General features: G+C 43.1%; 1 protein-coding gene across 1 annotated transcript; it reads right to left on the bottom strand.

Annotated features, from left to right (window-relative positions):
• Window positions 1–1,252: 1,252 nt before the first annotated feature.
• Window positions 1,253–12,543, bottom strand: sp6 (Sp6 transcription factor). The gene is made up of 2 exons (XM_030738129.1): window positions 12,351–12,543; window positions 1,253–5,250 (listed from the first exon to the last, which is right to left on the bottom strand). The coding sequence occupies exon 2, from the start codon at window positions 5,128–5,130 to the stop codon at window positions 4,210–4,212; it is 921 nt and encodes a 306-aa protein (XP_030593989.1). The 5' UTR covers window positions 5,131–5,250; window positions 12,351–12,543; the 3' UTR covers window positions 1,253–4,209.
• Between the last annotated feature and the right edge of the window lie 9,723 nt (window positions 12,544–22,266).

The raw sequence follows: 22,266 nt of genomic DNA, 5'->3' as shown, positions 1-22,266 counted from the left end.
CAGATATATAATCAATAAAACAGGCCCCAGTTGTCTCATACTTCGTCATTTGATGTGATTTAAGAAATATACACATTTTTTTATCCCGCTGTTGTTTTTATCCCACTCCCACACTCTCCTCTCTAATTCAGGTGCATGTGATCCATGTTGTTGCTGTGTATAATCTCAGAGTGCTGTCAGGGCTCCTGCTGAATGCTTTTTATTTCTCTCATGTCTCGTAGCTGTGGAGTAATTTATGGACACTGTGAGAATCCATGGACTGATTTTGGATTTGACTGCACCTTCACTGTAACTGTGAAATGGAGACAAAAGTGACTGGACGGTCTGATCGCACTTGATGAATAAAAATTAAAAAGTAGTAAAAAAAAATAAGGGGATGGAGACGGTCGGCAACAATACTCAGGTAGGCTGTGGTGTTTAAACAATGCTCAGCTGGTACTAAGGGGGCTAAAGTGTGCCAAGAAAATATCCATCACACCAGCAGCAGCCTGAAGCATTGATGCAAGGCAGGATGGATCCACGCTTCAATGCAAAATCGCAACCCTGCCATCTGACTGTCGCAGCAGAAACTGAGACTCATCCATGTTTTTTCAGTCTTCTGTTGTCCAGCTTTGGTGAGCTCATGTGACCCGTACGCTGAGTTTCCTGTTCTTAGCTGAGTGGCACCCGGTGTGATCTTCTGCTGCTGTCACCCACCTGCTTCAAGGTTCAACATGTTGTGTGTTCAGAGATGCTCTTCTGCTTCTCTTCTGTTCCTGTTTCCTATCAGCTCAAAGCAGTCTGCTTCTTCTCCTCTGACCTCTGACCTCTGGCATCAAAAATGCATTTTCTCCCAGAAAACTGCCGCTCACTGGATCTTTTCTCATTTCCCGACCATCCTCTGTAAACCCTGCTGTGTGGGAAAATCCCAGCAGAGCAGCAGTTTCTGGCACCAACAACCATGCTACACTTAAATCACTTTTCTTCCTCATTCTGATGCTCAGTTTGAACTTCAGCAGGTCGTCTTGACTGACTCTACATGCCTAAATGCGCTGAGTTTCCGCCATGTGATTGGCTGATTAGGTATTTGCATTAACAAGCAGTGGAACCAGTGTACCTAATGAAGTGGCTTTGAGTATATTATTATTTGTATCTTCATTTTCTGAGTGAAAATTAAAATAAAAAAATAAAGTTAAACATGGACACAGCATACATACATATATCTTTATTTAATAAAGGGCAATAATAGATTAAATACAAGTTATTACACCGAGATATTTAACTTATAAAAAGTTTTTGAACTTATTTTATTACACTCTCCACAACTATTACATTTACTACAGCAACCAATTCAAAAAGTTGTCCATAAAAGGAAATATTATAAGCCTATGTATAAGAACTCAGAAATTATTTCTATTATTAATAATAATAATAATAGTCAATACACAATAATTGACTAATGTTTAAGCTCTCTCTTCCATTTGTTATTTTCTATAACACAGCAACTGTGAGCCTCCCATAATTCAAGCTCTCTAATATATAAAAATCTGCCTAACGTCTGTGACGGTTTACATACACCCTAAAAGTGTTTTACACTGTAAAGCTGCTCGCACTGCTTGCTACACAACTATCAATCATACAATATTGATTATGAAAGTTAACTACCCAAAACAAGCATCCTACAGTAAGCTCTGGTCTCCTTCTTCTGCACGCTGACGCTCCAGAAAAGGAGTCGAATGGTGCTCGTGCCTCAGCAGCTCTCAGTGGGATGTAACAGGGCCGGCAGCATTCGAAGCGCTGCTGCACTGGCTGCTCCTCAGCTGTATAAAGCTGAGGTGTGGAACATTTTAAAACTGGTTGTTGTCAGTATAAAACAAGGACAGATGTGTTCTCAAATAAGCAACCTTGTTGGTCCAGTTTGGAAGAGAAAGCCTGCGAGAGTGTGTGTTTGTATCAGGTTTAATGGAAAGGTGAGCACCTACCAACCATCTGCTGTAACACTGCCTGACAGCACCCTCATCACATGCTGGAAAGTGGCACCAGCCCTTCCAAAAACTGGCTGCGGACACACACCGTAAGACGTCACGCCCCTCTGATTAGGCCGGGCTGTGTTTAACCACACTGATGCCGATTACGCTGACTCGCTGTGGTTCAGTGTAAACAAGCAAATGCGTCATAAACAGGGGTCACCTGATATCCATCAAGGCGGAATCTCTGTGTGATAAACCAGGATCTCCAGCCTCCAGAGCTGGAAAATAAAGCCAGCATGGAAATGGCTGCAAAAAGGCTTCTAACAACTCTGAATTTTATTTTATAACTCGTCCACCTGATTAATTAAGTTATGGGTGTGGCTGCACTGATGGACAGGTGAGCTGAGTACCTCTGGCTCCAAAAAACGCTCACGCTGGCTGTGTCCACCTTTACACTGACTATAGCACTAAAAAAATAAATAAAAAGCTGTAAATGCTGACATTTTTATAACCTGTATTTGAGTCTGTCCAGTTGCACTCATTCCAGTACTTTTAAATTTATACACTATATTTGTAATAGTATTGGATCACACATCTTGGTCTTTGAATTCAGGTGTTTTCAGTCCCTTTGCAAACATCTGTGAAAGAACGAGTCAGTAACTGCAGAGCTGCAAACCTCCTCAGGCATTAATGTCAGCACAAAAACTGTGTGCCAGGAGCTTCCAAGGCTGGGCAGCTCCTGTAGGTGTAGTGTGTGTAGATGGTGCATTTAATTTTCGCTCCCTTTTAGGGACTGACAAATTATTAGGAAAATATCAAGTTTCATTGTCCTTACTAAAGTGTTTCCAGCTATCTGCTTGTTCTGTCTGGTCTTTAGTGCTGGTGGATGATTCATGGGTGAAGCTGAAACAACAGCAAAGCTGAGGGCAGGTAAACCGAAACAATGAGCTAAAAGATGCTGAAACATAGAGTCCAGATGAGATGAATGAGCGGTGACTCATCTCTGCAGGTGACGTCTTTCACATTACACGTTTGAGCCACCGTTGTTACGGAGCCTACATTTAAATGCAGCTTTAAATGTCGGGACTGCACGGGGCTGCGGATCAACGTCTCAGCATCGTCAGTGACCCGTGAAATGTTAGAGCCTCGTTTGGTTGTGTTTAAGCCACAATTCATAAAAAGGGATGAGTGGTAACTCTACCCTTGACTCTAAATGGCAGATGTAGCAGAAGGAGCATTTCTCTGTGCAGGAGGCTTCAGCGGCAGCCTGCCGTGCTCACCGGGCCGACCTGCGACCGCCGTCACCGGCGTGTCCTAACAGAAACCGGCCATTTCCCGTCCCTCCATCACTCTCTGTCTGTATGAGCTTTCACATCACTGTCGTAGTTTTTTGCTTCGTTGACCTCCCACCTGAACACCTGTTCACATTCTCCTACTGTGTGTTTAATAAGTGCCACTCCAGCAGTGACAGAAACACACAATTTTTGGTAAATACTAGCCATTATAGTGCATAATTTTCTATATTATAGCATTTTATTTTATATTATATAATCATCAAGCTAATTCTGCCATAGTACAACATTAAAGTTGTATTTTCTTTGGTTTATGGACCATTTTGATTATAGTCACACTCTTCTGTACTTTCACCCATCCAAATGGCTGTTAACCTACATCATCTTCCAGTACAGCAGGCTACACAAACACACACACAAACACGCACATAAACACACACACACACACACACACACACACACACACACACACACACACACACACACACACACACACACACACAGTAACAGTCTTAATCATAAGGAAAATATCAATATCATCATCTGCTTTCCTTGAAACTGCTAAACTCGGTGTTCTTCTCTTCCAGTTGCACATTTGATCTGATTGTAAACAAGCTAACGAACCACCTTCTGATGAGCTCGTGCCCGTCTCTGCTGGTGGCTGCAGCTCTAGCAGCAGCTGAAGTCCAGCAACAAGCTGCAGCTTCAGCTCCGTCGCCTCCTTCTCCACCTTTAGTAGGAAAGGTTTGCACACAGGTTCAGTATAATTCCTGCTTTTCTGCGTGCTGTAACATCACGGTTATCACATTTATGTGATGAATTCACAGGGCCACACACATTTATTTTTTTGTTCCATTCAGTTTTCATCAGTACAAGAGTGTTTGCACCTTCCTTCTACTCTCTAATCTATGGTGAGACTCTGACACCTCTGTGACAGAGATGTGAACCTTTGACTGACAGCGGCGCAGTTAGCCTGACTGCCCCGTCACACTGGAGACGGAGGGGTCGGTCTCACACTTCATCTTCAGCGGAGGATCTGCGCTGTCAGACACATTTGCGGACGACTGTGGGGGTGTAGGTGCGTCGAAGCTCTTATCCCCCCTCCCGTCTCCGTTTACCCTCTCCTCCCCTTGGCCTGGGGGGGACTCGTGCGTGCGCATGTGCTTGGCCAGGTGGTCATTACGCATGAACACTCTGGGGCACAACGCGCAGCTGAACTTCTTGGCGCCGGTGTGTGTTTGCAGGTGTCGCTGCAGTTCATCAGAGCGTGTGAACCTCTTGCCGCAGAACAGCCAGTTGCAGACGAAGGGCCGGTCTCCGCTGTGCCACCGCAGGTGAGCCTTCAGGTGGGAGGTCTTGGCGTAGGCTTTGCCGCAGCCGGGGATGTGGCAGTTGTGCATGTGCTTCCTCCTGCTGTCGTCAGTGCTCTGGCCCATCTGTTCAGCGTGGACGCAGTTGGGGCAGCGGCACACAGCCTGGCTGCCGCCTCTGGAAGACGAGCGCCGCTGGGGCTTGGGGCGAGCTGACACAGACGTCTCCTGAGGTTCCTCCATTGAGAAGGTTTCTTGCTGCAGCATTTCAGGTGCCAGTGGCTCCATCTTGAAGCCGTCCTGGGGGAAGAGGTGGGACGGTTGCGAGGGTGGAGCATGCTGAGCTGGGGGCAGGGTGCACAGCTGTGGGTCAGAGCCATAGGGCCCCAAGGAAGGCTGCAAACCCATGGAGCTCCCCGGACTGACTGAGGGCAGGCCGACACCTGGACCCGTCTGCAGGTCTATCCAGCTGCCTGCTTGCACGTCTCTGTGAAGGTCCCACCAGGAAGGGATGTTCATGTCTTCTGAGCTGCCACCAGGTGGTGCTGTCCGTAACCAGGGCTCGTACGGGTGGGCCATGTGAGCAGCTCGTGCAGGTGCAAATCTGTGGATGAGGTCACCTGCTCAGAGTGTTGTTCAGTGTCTTTTGGGCTGCACTGAGAAGATTACCACATGGCAGGATGGTGACGCATTAAAAACCTGCAGAAAGAAAGAGCAGACTGTTATGGAAGTAATGACGAGGCCAAGTTTCAAAGGGGCAAAACAAACTGTGGCAAACAGACAGAAAACAGGTCGTCGTGCTCCAACAGGCTCCACCTGCTCTAACCTTTAGGCCTTCCCGAAATAGTGAGACCTCAACAAATATACGGCTTGACTCCAGAAAAGCTGTGAAACTGCTTTAATTATAATGAAAATCTTATGCTTAAGACTTGTTAAGCTATGAGGATGAAGTGTTTTTAAAGACAAAAAATATCGATCAAGAATAAAACCACAATAAAAACAATCCAAGACTTCTTCTCCCCACTGAGGCTGAAAATTCCCTCCACAGCAGGCATGAATGATTCCCCGGATTCAGAAGGATATCTGGATGTAGATTAGTTTATCATTTCTGGAGGATGTCTCCCGGTCGTTCTTATTTTAATTTGAGATGTATTGACGATATAAAATGTCTAATTTTACCCTAATTTTCACAAAGTTCTAAAAAATCCTTCCAGAACTTCCTGGATACGAATTTGAACAGACGAAGTTGGTCACACCTCTGGTAAAAAAAAATTAATGCAACCCTCAAAACAAATCTCGAGGACGAATTTAAAAGCAGACATTTCCAGAGTTGAGCTACCAGCACGTGTTTTATCATCCTCACACCTTTACCTGGATGACCCTCTACATCCTCTGCGAAGCCTATCAGAACCCAGAGCCTTCCTGCTGTGAAGATACTTTGATTATATAAAATAATATATAAGTAAATGGAATAAATATGGTTTGTTTTAAATTGCTGTCTATGTGTTAGGAATGGACATAAGGCTGTCCTGGATTTATACAGTGGCTACGTGTGATGAAGACTAACTGCTAAATCTTCACTTCTGAACCCACATTAATCTTTTCTCTGACATTTTTTCCAGCATCCTGAAGCATCCCGAAGGTCCATGGAGGTCTGGTGGTTGGTGGGAACCCAGCAGAGCAAAGAGGATGGTGAGGAATTAAAACTTCATCAATGAATCAGCTGCCAGAAAAAGTAAAGCCCCGTAAGTCGTGAGCAGAATTTTAAAATGGACTGAAAAAAGAAATTAGTCACCAGAGCAAGGAGCCCAAAACTGGAGTAAGACAAAGTCAGGCTGCAGTTTTGTAGAAGCTGAGCTAAACAAGGTGTTGATGAGGAAATAAAAACTCCTGTAACATTTCTTTGACCTTCAGAATATCCCTGAGTTCACCATTTTTCTGTGTGTGTTTCTGAACCTCAGAGGCGCTGACGTTCAGCCCTAAATCCGCCTGTCTACAACATTTAAATAACCAGCCCTAAGCACACCTCCTCCATCGCCATGGATACTGCAGTTCTCACGCTGCATGGCCGTGGAGACGGGGGGGGGGGGGGGGGGGCACGGACGTGGCCAGGCAGAGGCCTGCTACGTGCATCCGCTGCCAGGTACTTCCCATGGAGGACAGTCAAAGACAAACACAAAGAAAACAACATCATCGGCCTGCACAGAGGCAGCGGTGGGGGGGAGGATAATGATGGTTGGATGGGGGGAGGGACGAGAGCGAAGGGGAGTGTTGACAGGAGAGAAGTTTGGTAAAGGAAGAAGTTCCAGGGAGGTATGGCTGCAGGCCAAAGTCTATTTGTACGTCTCTGAGGTTTGTGGAGATGAAACCTGGCAGACAGGAGAACCAGTTTTTTATGAATCACACATGATTTACAACAACAGCCCTCCAGGTGAGACCCGTGAAACGCCCTGCCCCTCACACACCGGAGGCAGAGAGCAACACTTGCAGACTGATGACATTCACAAGCCTGAGAATGAGAGTCAACTGCAACATGAGAACAATTACTTTACGTGTATAATCACGGGCACACGCGCTGAAATAGCATCCTGTGCTCAACATGCTCCAGGAATGCACACCGCAACAGCATCAGTGGGATGGGCTCAGATTTCCAGGTGACACAAAGCTTGTTAAAGGTGGACAAGTCTGTGAAAGCTTTGACAAGAAGCTACCAGCCTGCAGGTTTGTCCTTGGCTCAAAACAATCTTGTTTACTTCCACTAACCCCCGCCCACCCCCAGCCCAACCTCGAACATCTGTAATTATCTTTACAGCAGGAAACAGTGAAAGAGTCTGAAGCTTTAGAGGCTGGTACCTCAGTCTGGAGGTGGCTTGGTGTGATAACATATCTGACAGGCTGTCTGGAAGCAAGACGTCAAGCTTCAGCGGAACGCGGACATCTTGTCCGATGTGCAGATCCATTAGCAGCAGGTGGAGCTAGCAAGCAGGTGATGTCAGGCAGACTGACAGTGAAGTGTCCCCAGACAGTGAAGTGTCCCCTCGGTCACACGTGGACCGTCCATGGACTTTATCATGTGACTGGCAAAGTTTAAACCTCATCGCACATCATTAAGACTCAAGCTGAGTTTAGTTTAGTCGACATTTAGATCTCACTTCACTGCATTTTCAAACAAATACATGCTTTTGTCTCATTGTGTGCCTCCTTGTGTGTTGTATGGTGAGTTTTCCTCTGGACAGTAAATGTAACACGGAGCTGCAGTGGTCAGCATCTCAGGGTCAGGGTTCAGGGTCTGAAAGTGATCCGCTGATCTGAGGAGTTTGCTGAGTTGTTGAGTTGCATTTTTAATTCAATTCAATTCAATTTTATTTTTGTAGCACCGAATCATAGCAAACACTCACCTCAAGGTGCTTCGTATTGAAAGGTAAAGACCCTACAATAATTTTAAAAAATCTTTAGGTTATAAAGGAACATCTTTCTCTACTTCTGCGCACTTTTTTTGACGACCTCCCTACAGATGTAGCTACACACCGCACTGACACAGCTGTGAATGCTGGCGATGGTGTCGGAGAGTCACCAGCGTGGGTTCGGCCTCTTCCAGAGTCCAGGTAAAGGTCAAAGTGTGATGGAGCGTTTTGTCTCCTTTACTTCCAGCTGTACCAGTTTACTTTTCTCTTCCTTTACTTTTAGTTATGATTTCTTAATTCTGAGCTTTTTGCCTCCACCACAGAGTTCATGTGATTTCATGTGATCAGTTTGTTTGTTAGCAGGATTACTGTATGTGGAGCTCAGCCTGATTTTAGAGTCGATCTGGATCCAAAACTGGATCCAGGACTTTTCTGAAGGATTCTTTACTGTTGCTAAATAGGCCAAACTTGGATCTATAAACACAAATATAAATATATATCTACAAATATATGCCAAAAGGGACGAAGGGACATGTTTTCATCGACCAAAGCTTTACAGCTTTTACTTTTCATCCAAATCTCAGGGTCTTTGAGGCGTTTCAAACATCTTTCCACCGTCTTCTCAGCACGTCCTTGCCATGTGGGGTGGGTCCCAGTTTGTTGGTTCACTACAGCCTAACCATGCAGAGTACACGTCCTTCTCGAAGGTGGAGCCGAAGCCAATCAGAGATGCTTTCCTGTCTCTATGAAATCATAAAGCAATTAGTTTGGAATTCCCACATGAAAGGTCTGTCGTTAAAGGTCCAGCTGATTTATTTCCCGTCAGCCTGGAGCCACAGCTCCCGGCTGCTCTGTAATTTTTTGAGAATGTGACATGGTGCACAGCGGCATGGTCTCCCCATGAATCTGCTCTTACTGACATGAACAAATGAGTAGAGCTGTTTGCTAAAGTGCCGGGAGTGCTGCGGACTCCTAACGGGAACAGCTGGCATGGGGAGGGATGGGGGGAGGGGGCGGATGGTTCAGAGTAATGACAGATTTTAGGCCATAAAACATGTCCAACCAAGACTCAGCACAGCCCCAGTTTAGGAGTCGGAGAAAGAAAAGGCCCAACGAGGAAGCGACAAGAAAAGAACTTGTTACTGTTGGTCCATCAGCCGGTGATTTTTCCAGATTAGATCAGTAATGCATGAGTGCTATTCTCTAATTGTTTCTCTAATTGTTTTTATTTAGAAATGAAAAGTCAGCTAATTCTGGATGTTTCCTTCGGGTCCGCTTTAACCATCAGTCACATTTAAAGCATTCAAAGCAGTTAAACAGTGATGGTAGTCCTCCAAAAGAACTCGTTTGGGTCAGACGGCATTTACAAGTAATTTATTTTAACCTGTTTGAAGCACATGATGATGGAGTGAAGCGCAGCTTTGGGGGAAGGGTCATGCTTTGTGATAGAAAAATGTACAAACGGTGAGCTTTAAAAAGATGTTAAAGATTAAAAAGTCCTGTAATGATGACAGTCTGACTTCAGCAGTATAAAAAAATCTGGTCGGCCTTGTAATCTAATTTCTTCCATAGATTACAGGCCCGCTAAACTGAATGACTAACCTGCTTGGTTACACTGTTGCACCAAAAGTCAACAGATTTCAAAATCAGGTCATTTACAGCTCCAGTGTTTCCATCGGTCCATCATCTCAGCTCCCACATGGGGAGAAGATATAAAAATAATCACTCTGTCTGTGCTTTGGGTCAGATGGATGGAGTACAACCCCCCCCCCCCCCCCCCCCCCCCCTTCATGATGACAAGCACTTTTATCAAAATCAAACACTTCTGTCCTCTGCACAGCCGGCTGTTTTTGGTATCAGTACAAAAAAGATTTTAAAACAAACATTTAAAAGTCCCGTAGTGACCAAAGTCTGACCCCAGATCTGTGCCGACCCTTTTAATCCGTCAGTCTATCGTCCCATTTCACCCGAGATGCAGAAAAAAGCAGTTAAAACAGTCACATTGTTTCCACTCCAAAAAGACCAGTTTCAGTCAGATCATTTAGAAGCAGCTTGTTTCAGTCTGTCTGAAGTGAAAGATGAGCCTGAGAGGAGCCCGGCTTTGTGGCAGGAGTCACGTCTCTTTTCAGAGCCGGGAATAAAATATGAGCCTCAAACATATTTCTGTCAAAATCAAATGTTTCTGAGCTTTGCAGAACATGTAAAAGGGTTTGGCAGCAGTAGGAAAAGATGTTAAAACAAAACTTTAAAACTTCTCGCAGTGAAAAAGGTCTGACGTAAAGGTCCAGTTCTACGCCCCACATCATCAGAGATGCAGAACAGCGCAGTTAAAGCAGTAAAGCTGGCGCTCCAAAAACAGCAGCTTAGGTCAGAGGGTAGTTCGGTTTAACCTGCGTGAAGTGCATGGCACAGAGTGCACCTTTATGGCTGAGAATATGTGAATGTAGAGCGAATGCATGTGAGGAAATGTCTGCCATCATTAGAAAACGGTGCAGTGACCACAGTCTGAATGCAGTGAGCTGAAACATTTACAGTTTTAACTGCAGCCCAGATGCACAATAACGCAGTTAAAACAATAAAGTCGGCGCTTCCAGAAAGACTCGTTTGGTGTCCGATGACATTCAGAAATATTTTTTTTAACCAGTTTGAAATGCGTAATGGGTGGAGAGGAGATCGCCTTTGTGCAGGCGTCACGGCTGCTGTCAGAAGAGTGAATAAAATACGAGCTTCAAGCACATTTCTCTCAACAGCAGATGTTTCTGACCTTTGTGGAGCGGCCGTGTGTGAGAAACGTTCACCATCAGCACAAAAAGATGTTCAAATAATCATTAAAATGTTCCGTAGTGACACCGGTCTGAGGCCATTTGCACACCTGAGCCGAGGATTAAGGTGCAGGACTGACGTTTGCTGATCTCTTTATCTGCACTTTAACTGCATCATTAATCACAGAGGTAGCTTAGATATGGCTGACAGATTTACACGTGAGACACTGGTTCCCACTGCTGCTTATTTTAACACAGAAATTCTCATCAGAGTTGCTTTTTGCTTTTTTTAATCCTTTCCACCTTAAATCTGTTTGACGTGAATCCACAGAGGTCAGAGTCAGTCACCCTGCTGAGAGTGCTGAGGTACTTTATGAGACAAATACACAAGAATATAGAAAATATGGTTTCTTTCTCAGATGTTCCCAGTCACAAGTCAGCAGAAAGTTTTCTTTACATACTTGAAATAGTTTATTATTAAATGGACAAAAAAAAAAAATCTTTTCTCCTCGTTTGTGTGAGCAACAAGATTTTACCAAGTGTTGTGTAATTTCTAGTACTTTACTCAAGATGCCCCCCCCCAAAGACTTTTTAAGATATAGTATAATATTTCTTACTTTTAACCATAAAAAGTTTATAAGCTTATAAGATATGAAGCTTTGTTTTGCATTAAATTAGCCAGCAGCATATAAAATTATTAAAATTAGCTGCACATTCGTGATTAACAACAATAAAGTGGCTCTTATATTCCCAGTATATGTGAATATGAAAGCACCTACAGTTTGGCACTGAAATCTCACCAATGTCGGTATTTTCAGAATAAAACCTTTCCTCTAAAATCATATTTAATTAAAAGACAAAAAATGAAGCTGCATTTTTTCTAACTTTAAAAGACTTCATTTGAAATTGTCTCCACATTCTAAAACAATGATATTCTAAAATATATATTTAGAAAATTCTGAACTTTGGATTTACATGCTGTTGGGATTTATGGTTTGGTAATTTACAATAATTTTCTAGTAGAAAAAAAGGGGGAACACTGACATTAGACTGAAATCTGAAGCCTCCACACTGCAGTAAAATAAAATTATACAGGTTTGATTTATTAAGTGAAATTTTCTTTTTTAATTTAAAGTTTGAAAATACTTTTATTTTCATAAAAAAAAAATCATCCCATTGACGATCTAATGTGCACCTTTGGGTCATTTTGATGCTCGTTATAAAACTTTAAAACAAGCATTTTATCATCTCATTTTCTATTATTAGTCACGTTTTATTGAGGTGAATAACAGGAGCATTTATTAACCACTGCATTAATATATCCTTGAAAATCACTATGAATAACTTAATATTAAGTGGTAGTATCTGCTTAGGTTTATAATGTGAATTTCTCTTTTTTCTCATCGCCACGTTAAATGAGTTTGCGGCGCGCATGTTGCCTAATATTCTAATATTCTGTATTCTGAGACTTTTATTTTCTCAGATAAAGACGTTGAGTTTACTTGGAGCCTGCAGGAGTTTCCTTCAGTCTGACTGATGGTTAATAGCTGTGATTCCTTTGTTAAAGAGCGCTGATACGGGACCACTCACAGGGGGTCGCAGGAGATGCCAGACAGTTAAAATGCCGCCTTACCTGTTTGTCCTTCAGAGGAGCTGCGCTTTTCTTTCTGAAGCAAACTCTGTCTCGGCTCCGCTCCGCTGTTTTTGCCCTTGTTGGAAAAATACGCGCAGAAAAGTAAAATCCTCATCATATTTCATCTGCTCGTCTCCATCGCAGACGGTTCAGGTGAGGCGAAAGGCTGTCAGAGTCTTGGCGCACAGGTAAGCAGCATTCTCAGGAGTGACAAACTCTATAATAGGCTGCGCGTCTTGAGCCCCTCCAGGCTCCGCCCTCTCCTGCCGGTGCACCGTCTCTCTCTCCCCCCCTTTGAAGGTGCGCCCTCGGCGGCTGGAGGTGAGGAAACGACTCGCTTTTGGAAAACGGGATGAGCCCGTCAGAGGTGCAGTGGTGGAAAATGCATCAGTTCACTCATCAGCCTACTTTACATCCTTTCCACTGAATGCGTCCTACACAACAGTTCGCGGGAAATACTGCAGTTTTTATACTCTGGTTACTTCAGTGGGATTATGGATCAAAGATGAGTGTGACCACAAGGAGATACATGCATACATAAACTGGCTGCAGATCAGTCAGCTATAAACAATAATGATTGCTCTGATAATATATACTACTTTTAGGGTCATTTTTTAGCGACTTCAACAGAAATGTTACGCTTGTGATCAGCTGTTTTTACTTTATATATTGCTACCCCAGTGATTAAAAGATTATAATGTCTCCATTTCTTACCCAGCTGCAGACAGATGTGTGACTATAACAGCTGCATTTCCATAACATAAAATATGAACAATACAAAAGTATCTACCACCAAAAATTCTGACATATTTTTTAATAGTGTTGCCCGTGAAACAGTCACCACACATGCTGAGACAAAAAAAAAAAATGCAGTGTTTGAGAAGAGTTTTTTATTTTTCAGGTTTCAAAGGGGCTCTCTGGTTTTATTGCTATGCACAAATAGACAAATAGAACAAATTACTTAAATTAAATATTAATTTTAACACAACTTTGATGCAGTTGTTAAACCTTAAAAAAAGTTTGATCAAAAAAATGTAAATGAAGTAGATTTACAGATTCACGCTCCACGATGGCTGTGCTGGGTTTGTACAATCTCAGCATGCAAGTGTCTTTCTATAAATACTGAAGGTTATTAGTATTTGCTGTTTTGTATGAAATTGCAGTGAGAAACTCAGAGACATGTAAAATACTAAAAAAAAAAAAAACTACTAAAAATTAGTATTTAGTTTATTCAGTAAAAAAATTATATCTGGACCGATGAACTTTCTATCTTCTGACAGGTCTGTCATCACTCTGCACAAACTTCTTTGATTTTAATGTGCAAAGACGTCCCTCCTTCAAAACCTGCAGTTTCATAGAGTTGACATGAATATCAAACACGTGAATTACAGATTAATTTTTTATCACTTTTGTGTCTAAAGTCACAATTTGTTTAAAACAAACATCAGTGGTGCTGAACTGGACTGCTGATGGACTCCACACAGACTTTTTCTCCTGCGTCTGAAATATTTCTACCAAAGAAATATCACCAGGATTTTAATAAAGGATGTTTAAAAAAAAAAAAAAAAAAAGAAAGAAGGAAAAATTAAAGCATAAAATACTTTTTTTTGTGGTGAAAATTTTTTAGAAATAACTGACACATTTGTGTTTAGTGAGGTGAGACAGACTCTGTGCTCATGCAGGCGTCCGGCTGCCCCATTTAGAGCTTTTATTTTGATACGATGCCTCAGAGTTTAACTGCTCGCAGGTTTCAACTTTTTAAAACTCCACACAAAGAAACATGAAATGTGCTGATGTTGGAAGACGATGAATCCAGCACTAAAATAACTGGAGATTTCAAAGTTATTGGGATGAATACTGAGAGGCAGCAGGCAGCTGCACAGCTGTAACAGCTGTTTGTTGTATTTATTTATTACAGGAGTTTCAATCAAATTAAATATATTTGTCAACATGCTGAAGCCCAAAGTTTTATTTATGTGTTTGGATTAACACATCGGAAATGTATAAATGTGTTTTAATAACCGTGGTTAATAAATGGTAACGTTATAGTTAATTTTAAAAAATTATAATTATTACATTAAAAATTATTATTAATATTAAAAGTTTATCTCTGTTAGTTTGGATGAAAAAAAACTATATTTAGGATCATGTGTGATATCAAAGCTGATGTGAGTTCTGCAATAATAATTTTTACAGTATTGAAAAGTGCTTTACAGAAAGAAAATAAAATATATTAAAACAGCAAAATAAAAAAGTTAAAAACAAAGAAAAGCAGAAATGATAAAATGAGAGAAACAAAGAATGAGGAATAAAAAAGCCAAATATGAACAAAAACCTGCTGCAGGTCAAAGTTCAGGTAATAAAAGAAGAAGAAGAGATTTCAGAGACAATAAAAAGATTTCTCTTCTGATCCACGGTCGTCACAGCAGAGCCCCTTCATACAGATTAATGGCACAGATGGCATTAATAAATCCCAGACTGGCTCAGGACTGAGGACAATCAATGATTTTAAAGTCAGTGCAGAATTTAACAGGTGCCCAGTGTAACTTTACACTGAGAGGTCCTGTTTAAGTCCTGTTTAAGTCCTGCGCAGCAAAGCTTTGAATCACCTGGATTCGGTGAGGTGAGCTCTGACTTACAGAGAGCCACGCAACAGTCAAGGCGGGAGAAATGAGTAAGATTAGCTTATTGATTCCCGGGGCGTCAAATCCTGCTGCCCGTGTCGCAATGATGGGCACGATCGACAGGAAAAGTGAGACCGCTCCCACCTAACACATCACATCACATTTGAACCTGAACCACGAGCTGTTCCTAAACCGAACCAAACAGTTTTGGAGTTTATAAATCTGGGGCCTATGCAGGCTGCCAGAGGGCAAAAGGCAGGGCACACCCCGGACAGGTGGCCAATCTGTCGCCTGTCCAGGTGACACACAACCATTTGCATTTTAGATTTAATTATCTTACCCTCAGTAACTGCACGTCTTCGGCCTGTGGGAGGAAGCTGGAGTACCCACGCAGAGACGGGGGGAGCATGCAAACTCCACACAGAAGGGCACCAGCCAGATACTGGACTCAAACCCGGGACTTTCTTGCTGTGAGGCAACAGTGCTAACCACCATTCCACTGTGCCACCCCGAGGGCTCATAAACTTTAAAAAATTTACAGCATCCAAAAATATAGTGACAGGCAGCATTTATGAAGAATTTACAAAGATTTTAAATCCATCAGCTGAACCTTTACAATAACAATGCAGAACATGCAGAACATGAAGTCTGAATGTTCTCTCCATGTGGGTTCTCTGTGGGTACTCCAGCTTTGTCCCACAGCCCAAAGACCTGCACGTTAATTTAACTGGTAATGTTTAACTGTCTGTGGCTGTGACGCAGACACGCACAGAATCAGACTCACACATGAATGTGTGAGTAACTGTACGACTAAAAAAACGCTGCATTTTGTTAATGATGGTTTTTATAAAGTTTTATGAAAGTGCCTCACTGCTCTCATAAGGGGGGCTTTGCTGCTTCTTAGCCCTGGAGATGCGTCCCACAGTGTCTCACATGCTCTTTGCTTCATGTTTGGATGGATCTGCTCTCCCCGCTGAAGGCGGTTTGGCTCAGACTGAAACACGGGAATAGCACAAATCTCCTTAAAAACTCATTCATGTTTCTCTTTAACACGATGATTAAACTCAAACAAAAGCCTTAAAGAACACGCCAAACGATGCATTTCTTTTAACATGTCAGCGTTTAGCGGGTGGCTTTGAACATGCATCACACATTTAATAGTTTTTAACATCTTCTTCCTTTGAGGTGTTTTTTTTCTTTAAATTTCGTCTCCTCTCTGAGTTAATTCCTTTCCTGTCACGGCATGTCGGTGGAACAGCTTCAAATCGACTGACAAACACAGACCACAGACAGGCCGGCGGGAAGTGACTTCCTACCCTCTCTGCTCCTCTTTCTCTGAAAGAACGCCGAGCTCGGGCTGAACGCTCGCCGTGGACTGGAAGGCAGAGCGACTGACTAATACTGAGAAACTCTTGATTCAGGACACAGCTTGTTGGGTTTAGGCGCTCTCTGAAGCTGCACACGGTGATCAGGGAACAGTTTTTCTCCAGTAACAGAGATCTGTTTGTCTTCTAACACATGAAAAACCTCCTGAACGTGTTTTATTTTGATGTGACTGCAGGCACACGTGGAAAATCTAAAACCTGCCTTGTTATTAAAATCATTATTAAAATTGGGATACTGTAGATTTCTTTCAGCGTCAGGTACACGCGCAGAAGAAATCAAGCCACTAAACTGAAGACCACACACCACGCCTAAATAGTGTTTACCGACATCTTTAAATAGTCAAGCATATTTCCTCATGAATACAATGCAGCACCATTGGAAAGAGACTGCTTAATAACATTTAATTACAGAGTGATTTCAAGCAGGGGCTTACAAATTCTCCTAATGATTTCAGCGTGTTTGGAAAGCTTGTTTAACACTTTTTATTTCTGTCACTGCTTACATATTTTTGTATTTTTGATTTTTATAGATGTGTGTGACTTTATGCTGTGCGCGCGTGAATATATTTTTGGTTCCTTAAATATTCTCGAAAAGAAGCTTCGCCTGCACTGTTGACACGTGCAGCACCTTTGACCTTCACGCGTTCACACTTCAGATACAAACCGACCACCTCACACTGCTTCTTCTTCTTCTTCTGCTCCTTTCAGGGGTCAGCTTCTGTCACACCAACCCTCTGCATATGTTACTGCACTACATCCATGGATCATCATTCTGTCCATTATATCAGCTCTCCCTCTGCACATGTCCAAACCATCTCAGCCTGGCCTCTCTAACTTGGTCTCCAAACCACACACCACAGCAGGTCTCGCCACCATCTTGTAAACCTCCCCTTTCACTCTTGCTGCTCTCCTTCTGGCACAAATCACCCCTGACACTCGTCTCCACCCACTCCACCCTGCCTGCACTCTCTTCTTCACCTCTCTCTGCACTGTCCGATGCTTTCAATGTTTGACCCCAGGTACTGAAAGTCTTCTGCCTTCACTACCTCTGCTCCTTGCCTCTTCACTGTTACACCTGTCTCCCTCTCATTCACACATGTTCTGTGTTGATTCCACTGACTTTCATTCCTCTTCTCTCCAGAGCATACCTCCACCTCTCCAGGCTCTCACAAACGTCACAGTGCACAGCGACTCCTGCCTGACCATCATCACTGCAACAAAGATGGGGCTCAGTCGCTGATGTAATCCCACCCCCACCTTGAACCCATCATTCTCTTCATTCATCAACCCCTCAGAGTACTCCTTCCACATTCTCAGCCCCCCCCCCCCCCCCTCTTCATTTGTTAGAACATTTCCATCTCTGTACTTAATCACCCCAACCTGCTGCACATCCTTTCTGTAGCCAATTGTTACGAGTTCTTTTTCCTTCCTTAGTGTCCACCCTGACATGCATCTCACTCTAAGCCTTTTCCTTTGCCACCTCTGTATTTGCTGTACACCTAGCCTCCCAGTACTCCAGTCTTCATCTCCCTTTTTCTTTGCAAAATGCTTCCTTTGAATACTTCATTCCACCACCAAGCCTCCTTCCCTCCTTGTCTTCCTTCCTCCATCCAGAGGATACACCAAACACCTTGGTTCCCCCCAGCACTGCAGTACTTTCCCAGTCACCTGGTAATTCTTCCCTACCCCTCAGAGCCGGCATCAACTCCTCCCTGAACTCTTTGCAACTCTTCAACTTCCACCATTTAATCCCTGCCTTCACTCGCTTCCTCTTCTTTATGTCCAAAGTCATCCTACAGATCATCTGATGGTTCCTCCCCTGACATCACCTTGCAGTTTCCTATCTCTTTCACATTGCACCTGTCATAGAAGATGTAGTCCATCTGTGTGCACCTTCCTCCACTCTTATACATCTCCCTGTGTTCCTCCTGCTTCTTAAAATATGTGTTCACCGCAGCCATTTCAATCCTTTTACCAAAATCCACTCCCATCTGCATTCCTCTCCTAACACCCAACAGCCCCTCATCACCTGTTTCCTTTACCTACATGTCCACCGAGGTCCGATAATTTTATTTGAATTTGTTTAGTTTATTTAACTTAAACTAATCAACCTAAATGCAGTTAATTATTTGTTCAAACGGCTCAGACGGTAACTTTTATGTAACCACGTTACTGTGTGATTCTGGAACAGATTAAAAACAGAAGAATAATTTAATCCCATCTGTTGAGGAATGAGTATGAAATCTATTTTTTTCTTTCTACAGTTTGCACATTAAGAAATATTTTAAAATCATATGGAAATGTATTTATTTTCCTGTTTTTCTGGCAGTCACATAAACCACAGATAGCAGCCGTGAGCTTGGCTTAGCAGAAACATAAAGTTGCTCACTACTTAAAATGTTACACAGAACTGTTTAAATGTGCCATCCCTCATTTCTTTGTATTTTCCTAACAAAACGGGAAATACGTGGAAGGATCTTTAAAAGTTTTTGTTGCAAACATGCACTGAAATACAGTTAATAAGCAGAATTTGTACAATTCTAATGAGCTTGAAAGTCAGTGTTTCGGTGACCTCCTTTATTCTTCAGCACAGCCTGAACTCTCTGAGCAGCTTTCTTTAAGACGTCTTCAGGAATCGTTCTTCACGCTCCGTGAAGGACACTCAAAGCTCTTCTCTGGATTTTTTTCTGCCTTTCCTGTCCAGATGATCTCTCAGATCCTGTTTCGTGACTTTCAGATCTGGTTCATCTGCTGTAGATATTGTTTTAGGCCACTTCTTCTTTTGTCCTCTGCTAGTCCAGTTTCCTCAAAATTTTAAAGACACAGTGCACACCATGCCGAGATATGTCAAGTTTTCAGCTAATAGCTCTTTGCGAATCACCTTGTTGATGCAAAAATACTATTTCATACTGTCAAACTGTGCTGTTGGTGTTTTTCACAGATTCAATTAAAGAAAAAGGAACAAATGATGTCTTTTGTGACAGGCCGCTCACAGCAAAGTGCCTAAAGATACAATTTAAAATTGATTCTTTGCTAAATCATCTGTTTTATGCTCGACTCAAAGGTCAGTGCTGAGTGTTAAGTTGGTTACCAGACATAAAAACATTGCTCTGAGAATGGTCCGGTACAGAGACTGGACTGAAAATGAGTGAAAAAGCAGCCAATGTCCACAGAAAAGCTTTGAAAGACCTTGAGAAATATTGGTCAAGCGCAGCTTAAAAATTATAGAAAGTCTGGCTGAATGTGAAGAAACGAGGGGTGTCTCAAGACTTCTCAAACTCTTTTTTAAAAAAACTGTTTTCAGACAGATTTGCTAATTCAACCAACCACCATTCTTTTAAAGATGCTGAGCGCCTGATGCGACTGAAATGTGACTCATGGAGCACTCGCTGTGCTTCATTTCAGTCACAGAGATCCACAGTGAGCCACCGGTGTGAGGACGCACCTGAGTGCAGTTTGTTGGAAGCAGAAATGATTGTGCTGCAAAAATGTAAATTTTTACTGGAGCTTTTAACTGACTCATTTTGTCTTATTTTGTTTCTCCCGGGTCTCTGTTCCCCTTGGAGCCCGAGGGTTTTAAATTCGGCCTCACAGTGTTGGAGTCTCAATTTGGGGAATGTTTTTTTTTTTCATGTGGGAATTCCAAAAAGTAGCCCGGAGCTTAAAGGAGGTAAAAATAAAGAAGGTAATCCCCACAGACTGTCATTTTTACATGTTAGAGTTTGTAGTATTTAACACATGCTAAAAAAAACAGTTTCTTTATATCTGTAAGTGGTTCTTACCATATGCATTGTAACTATTTTACAGTATCAACATACTGTTTCTTGCTTGTTAGCATCTATTGTATTTTTAATTACAGTAATTAGCCAGAAACTTGTTTTGTGAGCTTCCTGAAGGTCAGAGCAGTTTACATGAGACAGCAGTCTGAATTCTTGTGCTCACGGTGAGTGTGTGACTTTATTTGTGTGTGGGACTTTCCTTAAAGGACGTGTGTTTTGTATACAAAGTCCCCAGCATATTAAGCCGGTTCTGATTCTGATTTACTGGCCTGCGGCTGGATCGACTTTTCTCTAGTCCCACGGGAACCGCACTGGTGTCCCAGACAAATCCTCCTGCGAACAGCCTCCAGAGAGCTAGGCCAGCTAAAGCCTCACTTCCCCTCCACAGGCAACAAAAAATCCAAGCAAAGTAAACAGTAAGCACCTAGTAGTCAACTTCCTTATCCTTGTTAATTATTCAAAATCCCGGAGGAGAGACCGGCCCACAGTTGTCTTCTGAGTCACTTTTTTTTTTCTCATGCAGGGACTCACTCACCACCCTCCCCCCCCCGCCTCCCCTTTCAACTTCAAACCCAGTCATTTCTGCAAGCTGAGCTTTGATTGTACCAAACACCTGTATTTTTCAAGGACAGACTTCCTTGCGAGCCCCCGCCTCCCATCTTTGATTGTTAAACAGCGGTGGCGCCGTCATTACTGTCTGTGCGACTGATGCCGCCCAGCTTCCCCTCCCATCTTCCACCTCTGCCTTTTAACCGGAACTTTAATTGCTCAGAGAAAATTTGGATTGCTTTATTTTATCTAATTTTCAAAACCCCCCGTTGTGTGTGTGTGTGTGTGTGTGTGTGTGAGAGAGAGAGAGAGAGAGAGAAGGGTTGTAAAAACTTTTTAAAAATTGCCTTGCTTGATTTATTGAATGAGATAATCACAGATTTCCTAACAGCTTTAAGCCCCCCCCCCCCCCCCCCCCCCACAAAAAAAAAGCTCTCATATTAACTATAAGATGTAGCAAGTTTGTAAATGTGCAGTAGCCACATGGACACAGACACACAACTTTTTTTAACAGCTCACCAGTAATCCTCCTGGAAGACAGACAGACAGACACACACACACACACACACACACACACACACACACACACACCTTTAATACCATGCTTTATTAGACGTCCTCCTCTGCTGCCATCCTGTCTCCCCCCTCAGATTAATATCCTCTGGGCTTCTCACCAGCTGTTTCCGTCCCTTAACACCCCTCATCATTCTCCGGCCGGCCCGCCGCTTCTCATCGCACGGCTCACAAACTGGGCCTGCGCGGCTTCAGGTGAAGTCCTCAGCGTGAGAGTGCGTTCACGCAGGTGAGCTAAAGGTCGGGTCTTGTGTCCACGCAACTTAAAATCCATCACAGTGCCCAGACGCCGTGCTGATGAAAAGCCTTGAACGCGCGTAGTTTACGCCGTCTTATTTGCACCCACTTAAAGAGCGACAGACAGATGCAGTTTTATCAGAGTTGCTTTTTTCAGCTAAAAGTCGAGTTCACCTCACAGCACGTGACAATAAATAACACGTTACATGGCAATATGAAGTTTTTACAAGCACAGAGATCCAGAGCGGATCTTGGTTTTTGGCTTTGCTCAACTGAATCTGCGTCCTAAATCATTTTTCATCACTCATCATCAGTCAACACAAAGTGTTGTGAGAGTGGTTTGATATGTGGGTGTATTTACAAGCTCTGTTTTTCACTCATCTGTTTAGTTTCACTCTGTCTCTGCTTGTTTCTGCACCCCAGTGTGTGTGTGTGTGTATGTGTGTGTGTGCTACTGTATACGTGTGCGAGCTTGGGTGTGTCTGCCTTTGGCTCAGGTAGGTGTTTGCTTGGTGTTTTGTGTAAGGGCAGACAGGATGTGCGATGCTTGTCAGCACACTCCGGAAGATGAAAGGCCGGAGAGGGAGTGGAAGTAGCCGGCTGCCGTTCAGGTAACAGGTTATCTTCTCAGGAAACTTCTCAACAGTCCAACTCCCGTTGCCTTCAGCGCTCCCCGTGAGCCACGGGGGAACACCACTCACCACCGCGCCGCTTCAAAAAAGTAACTCAACACCTCCTCTAAGTCGGCCGCAGCAGGCTCCAGGTGTGT

This window comes from Archocentrus centrarchus, chromosome 1, assembly GCF_007364275.1.
Source record: "Archocentrus centrarchus isolate MPI-CPG fArcCen1 chromosome 1, fArcCen1, whole genome shotgun sequence".
In the NCBI taxonomy this organism is placed as follows: domain Eukaryota; kingdom Metazoa; phylum Chordata; class Actinopteri; order Cichliformes; family Cichlidae; genus Archocentrus; species Archocentrus centrarchus.
The sequence above is the reverse complement of the archived record's forward strand: the minus strand, read 5'-3'. Positions and strand labels throughout refer to the sequence as shown.

Excerpts from the sequence above, each read along its gene's own strand:
- sp6 (XM_030738129.1), bottom strand. The coding sequence starts at position 5,130 with ATGGCCCACCCGTACGAGCCCTGGTTACGGACAGCACCACCTGGTGGC.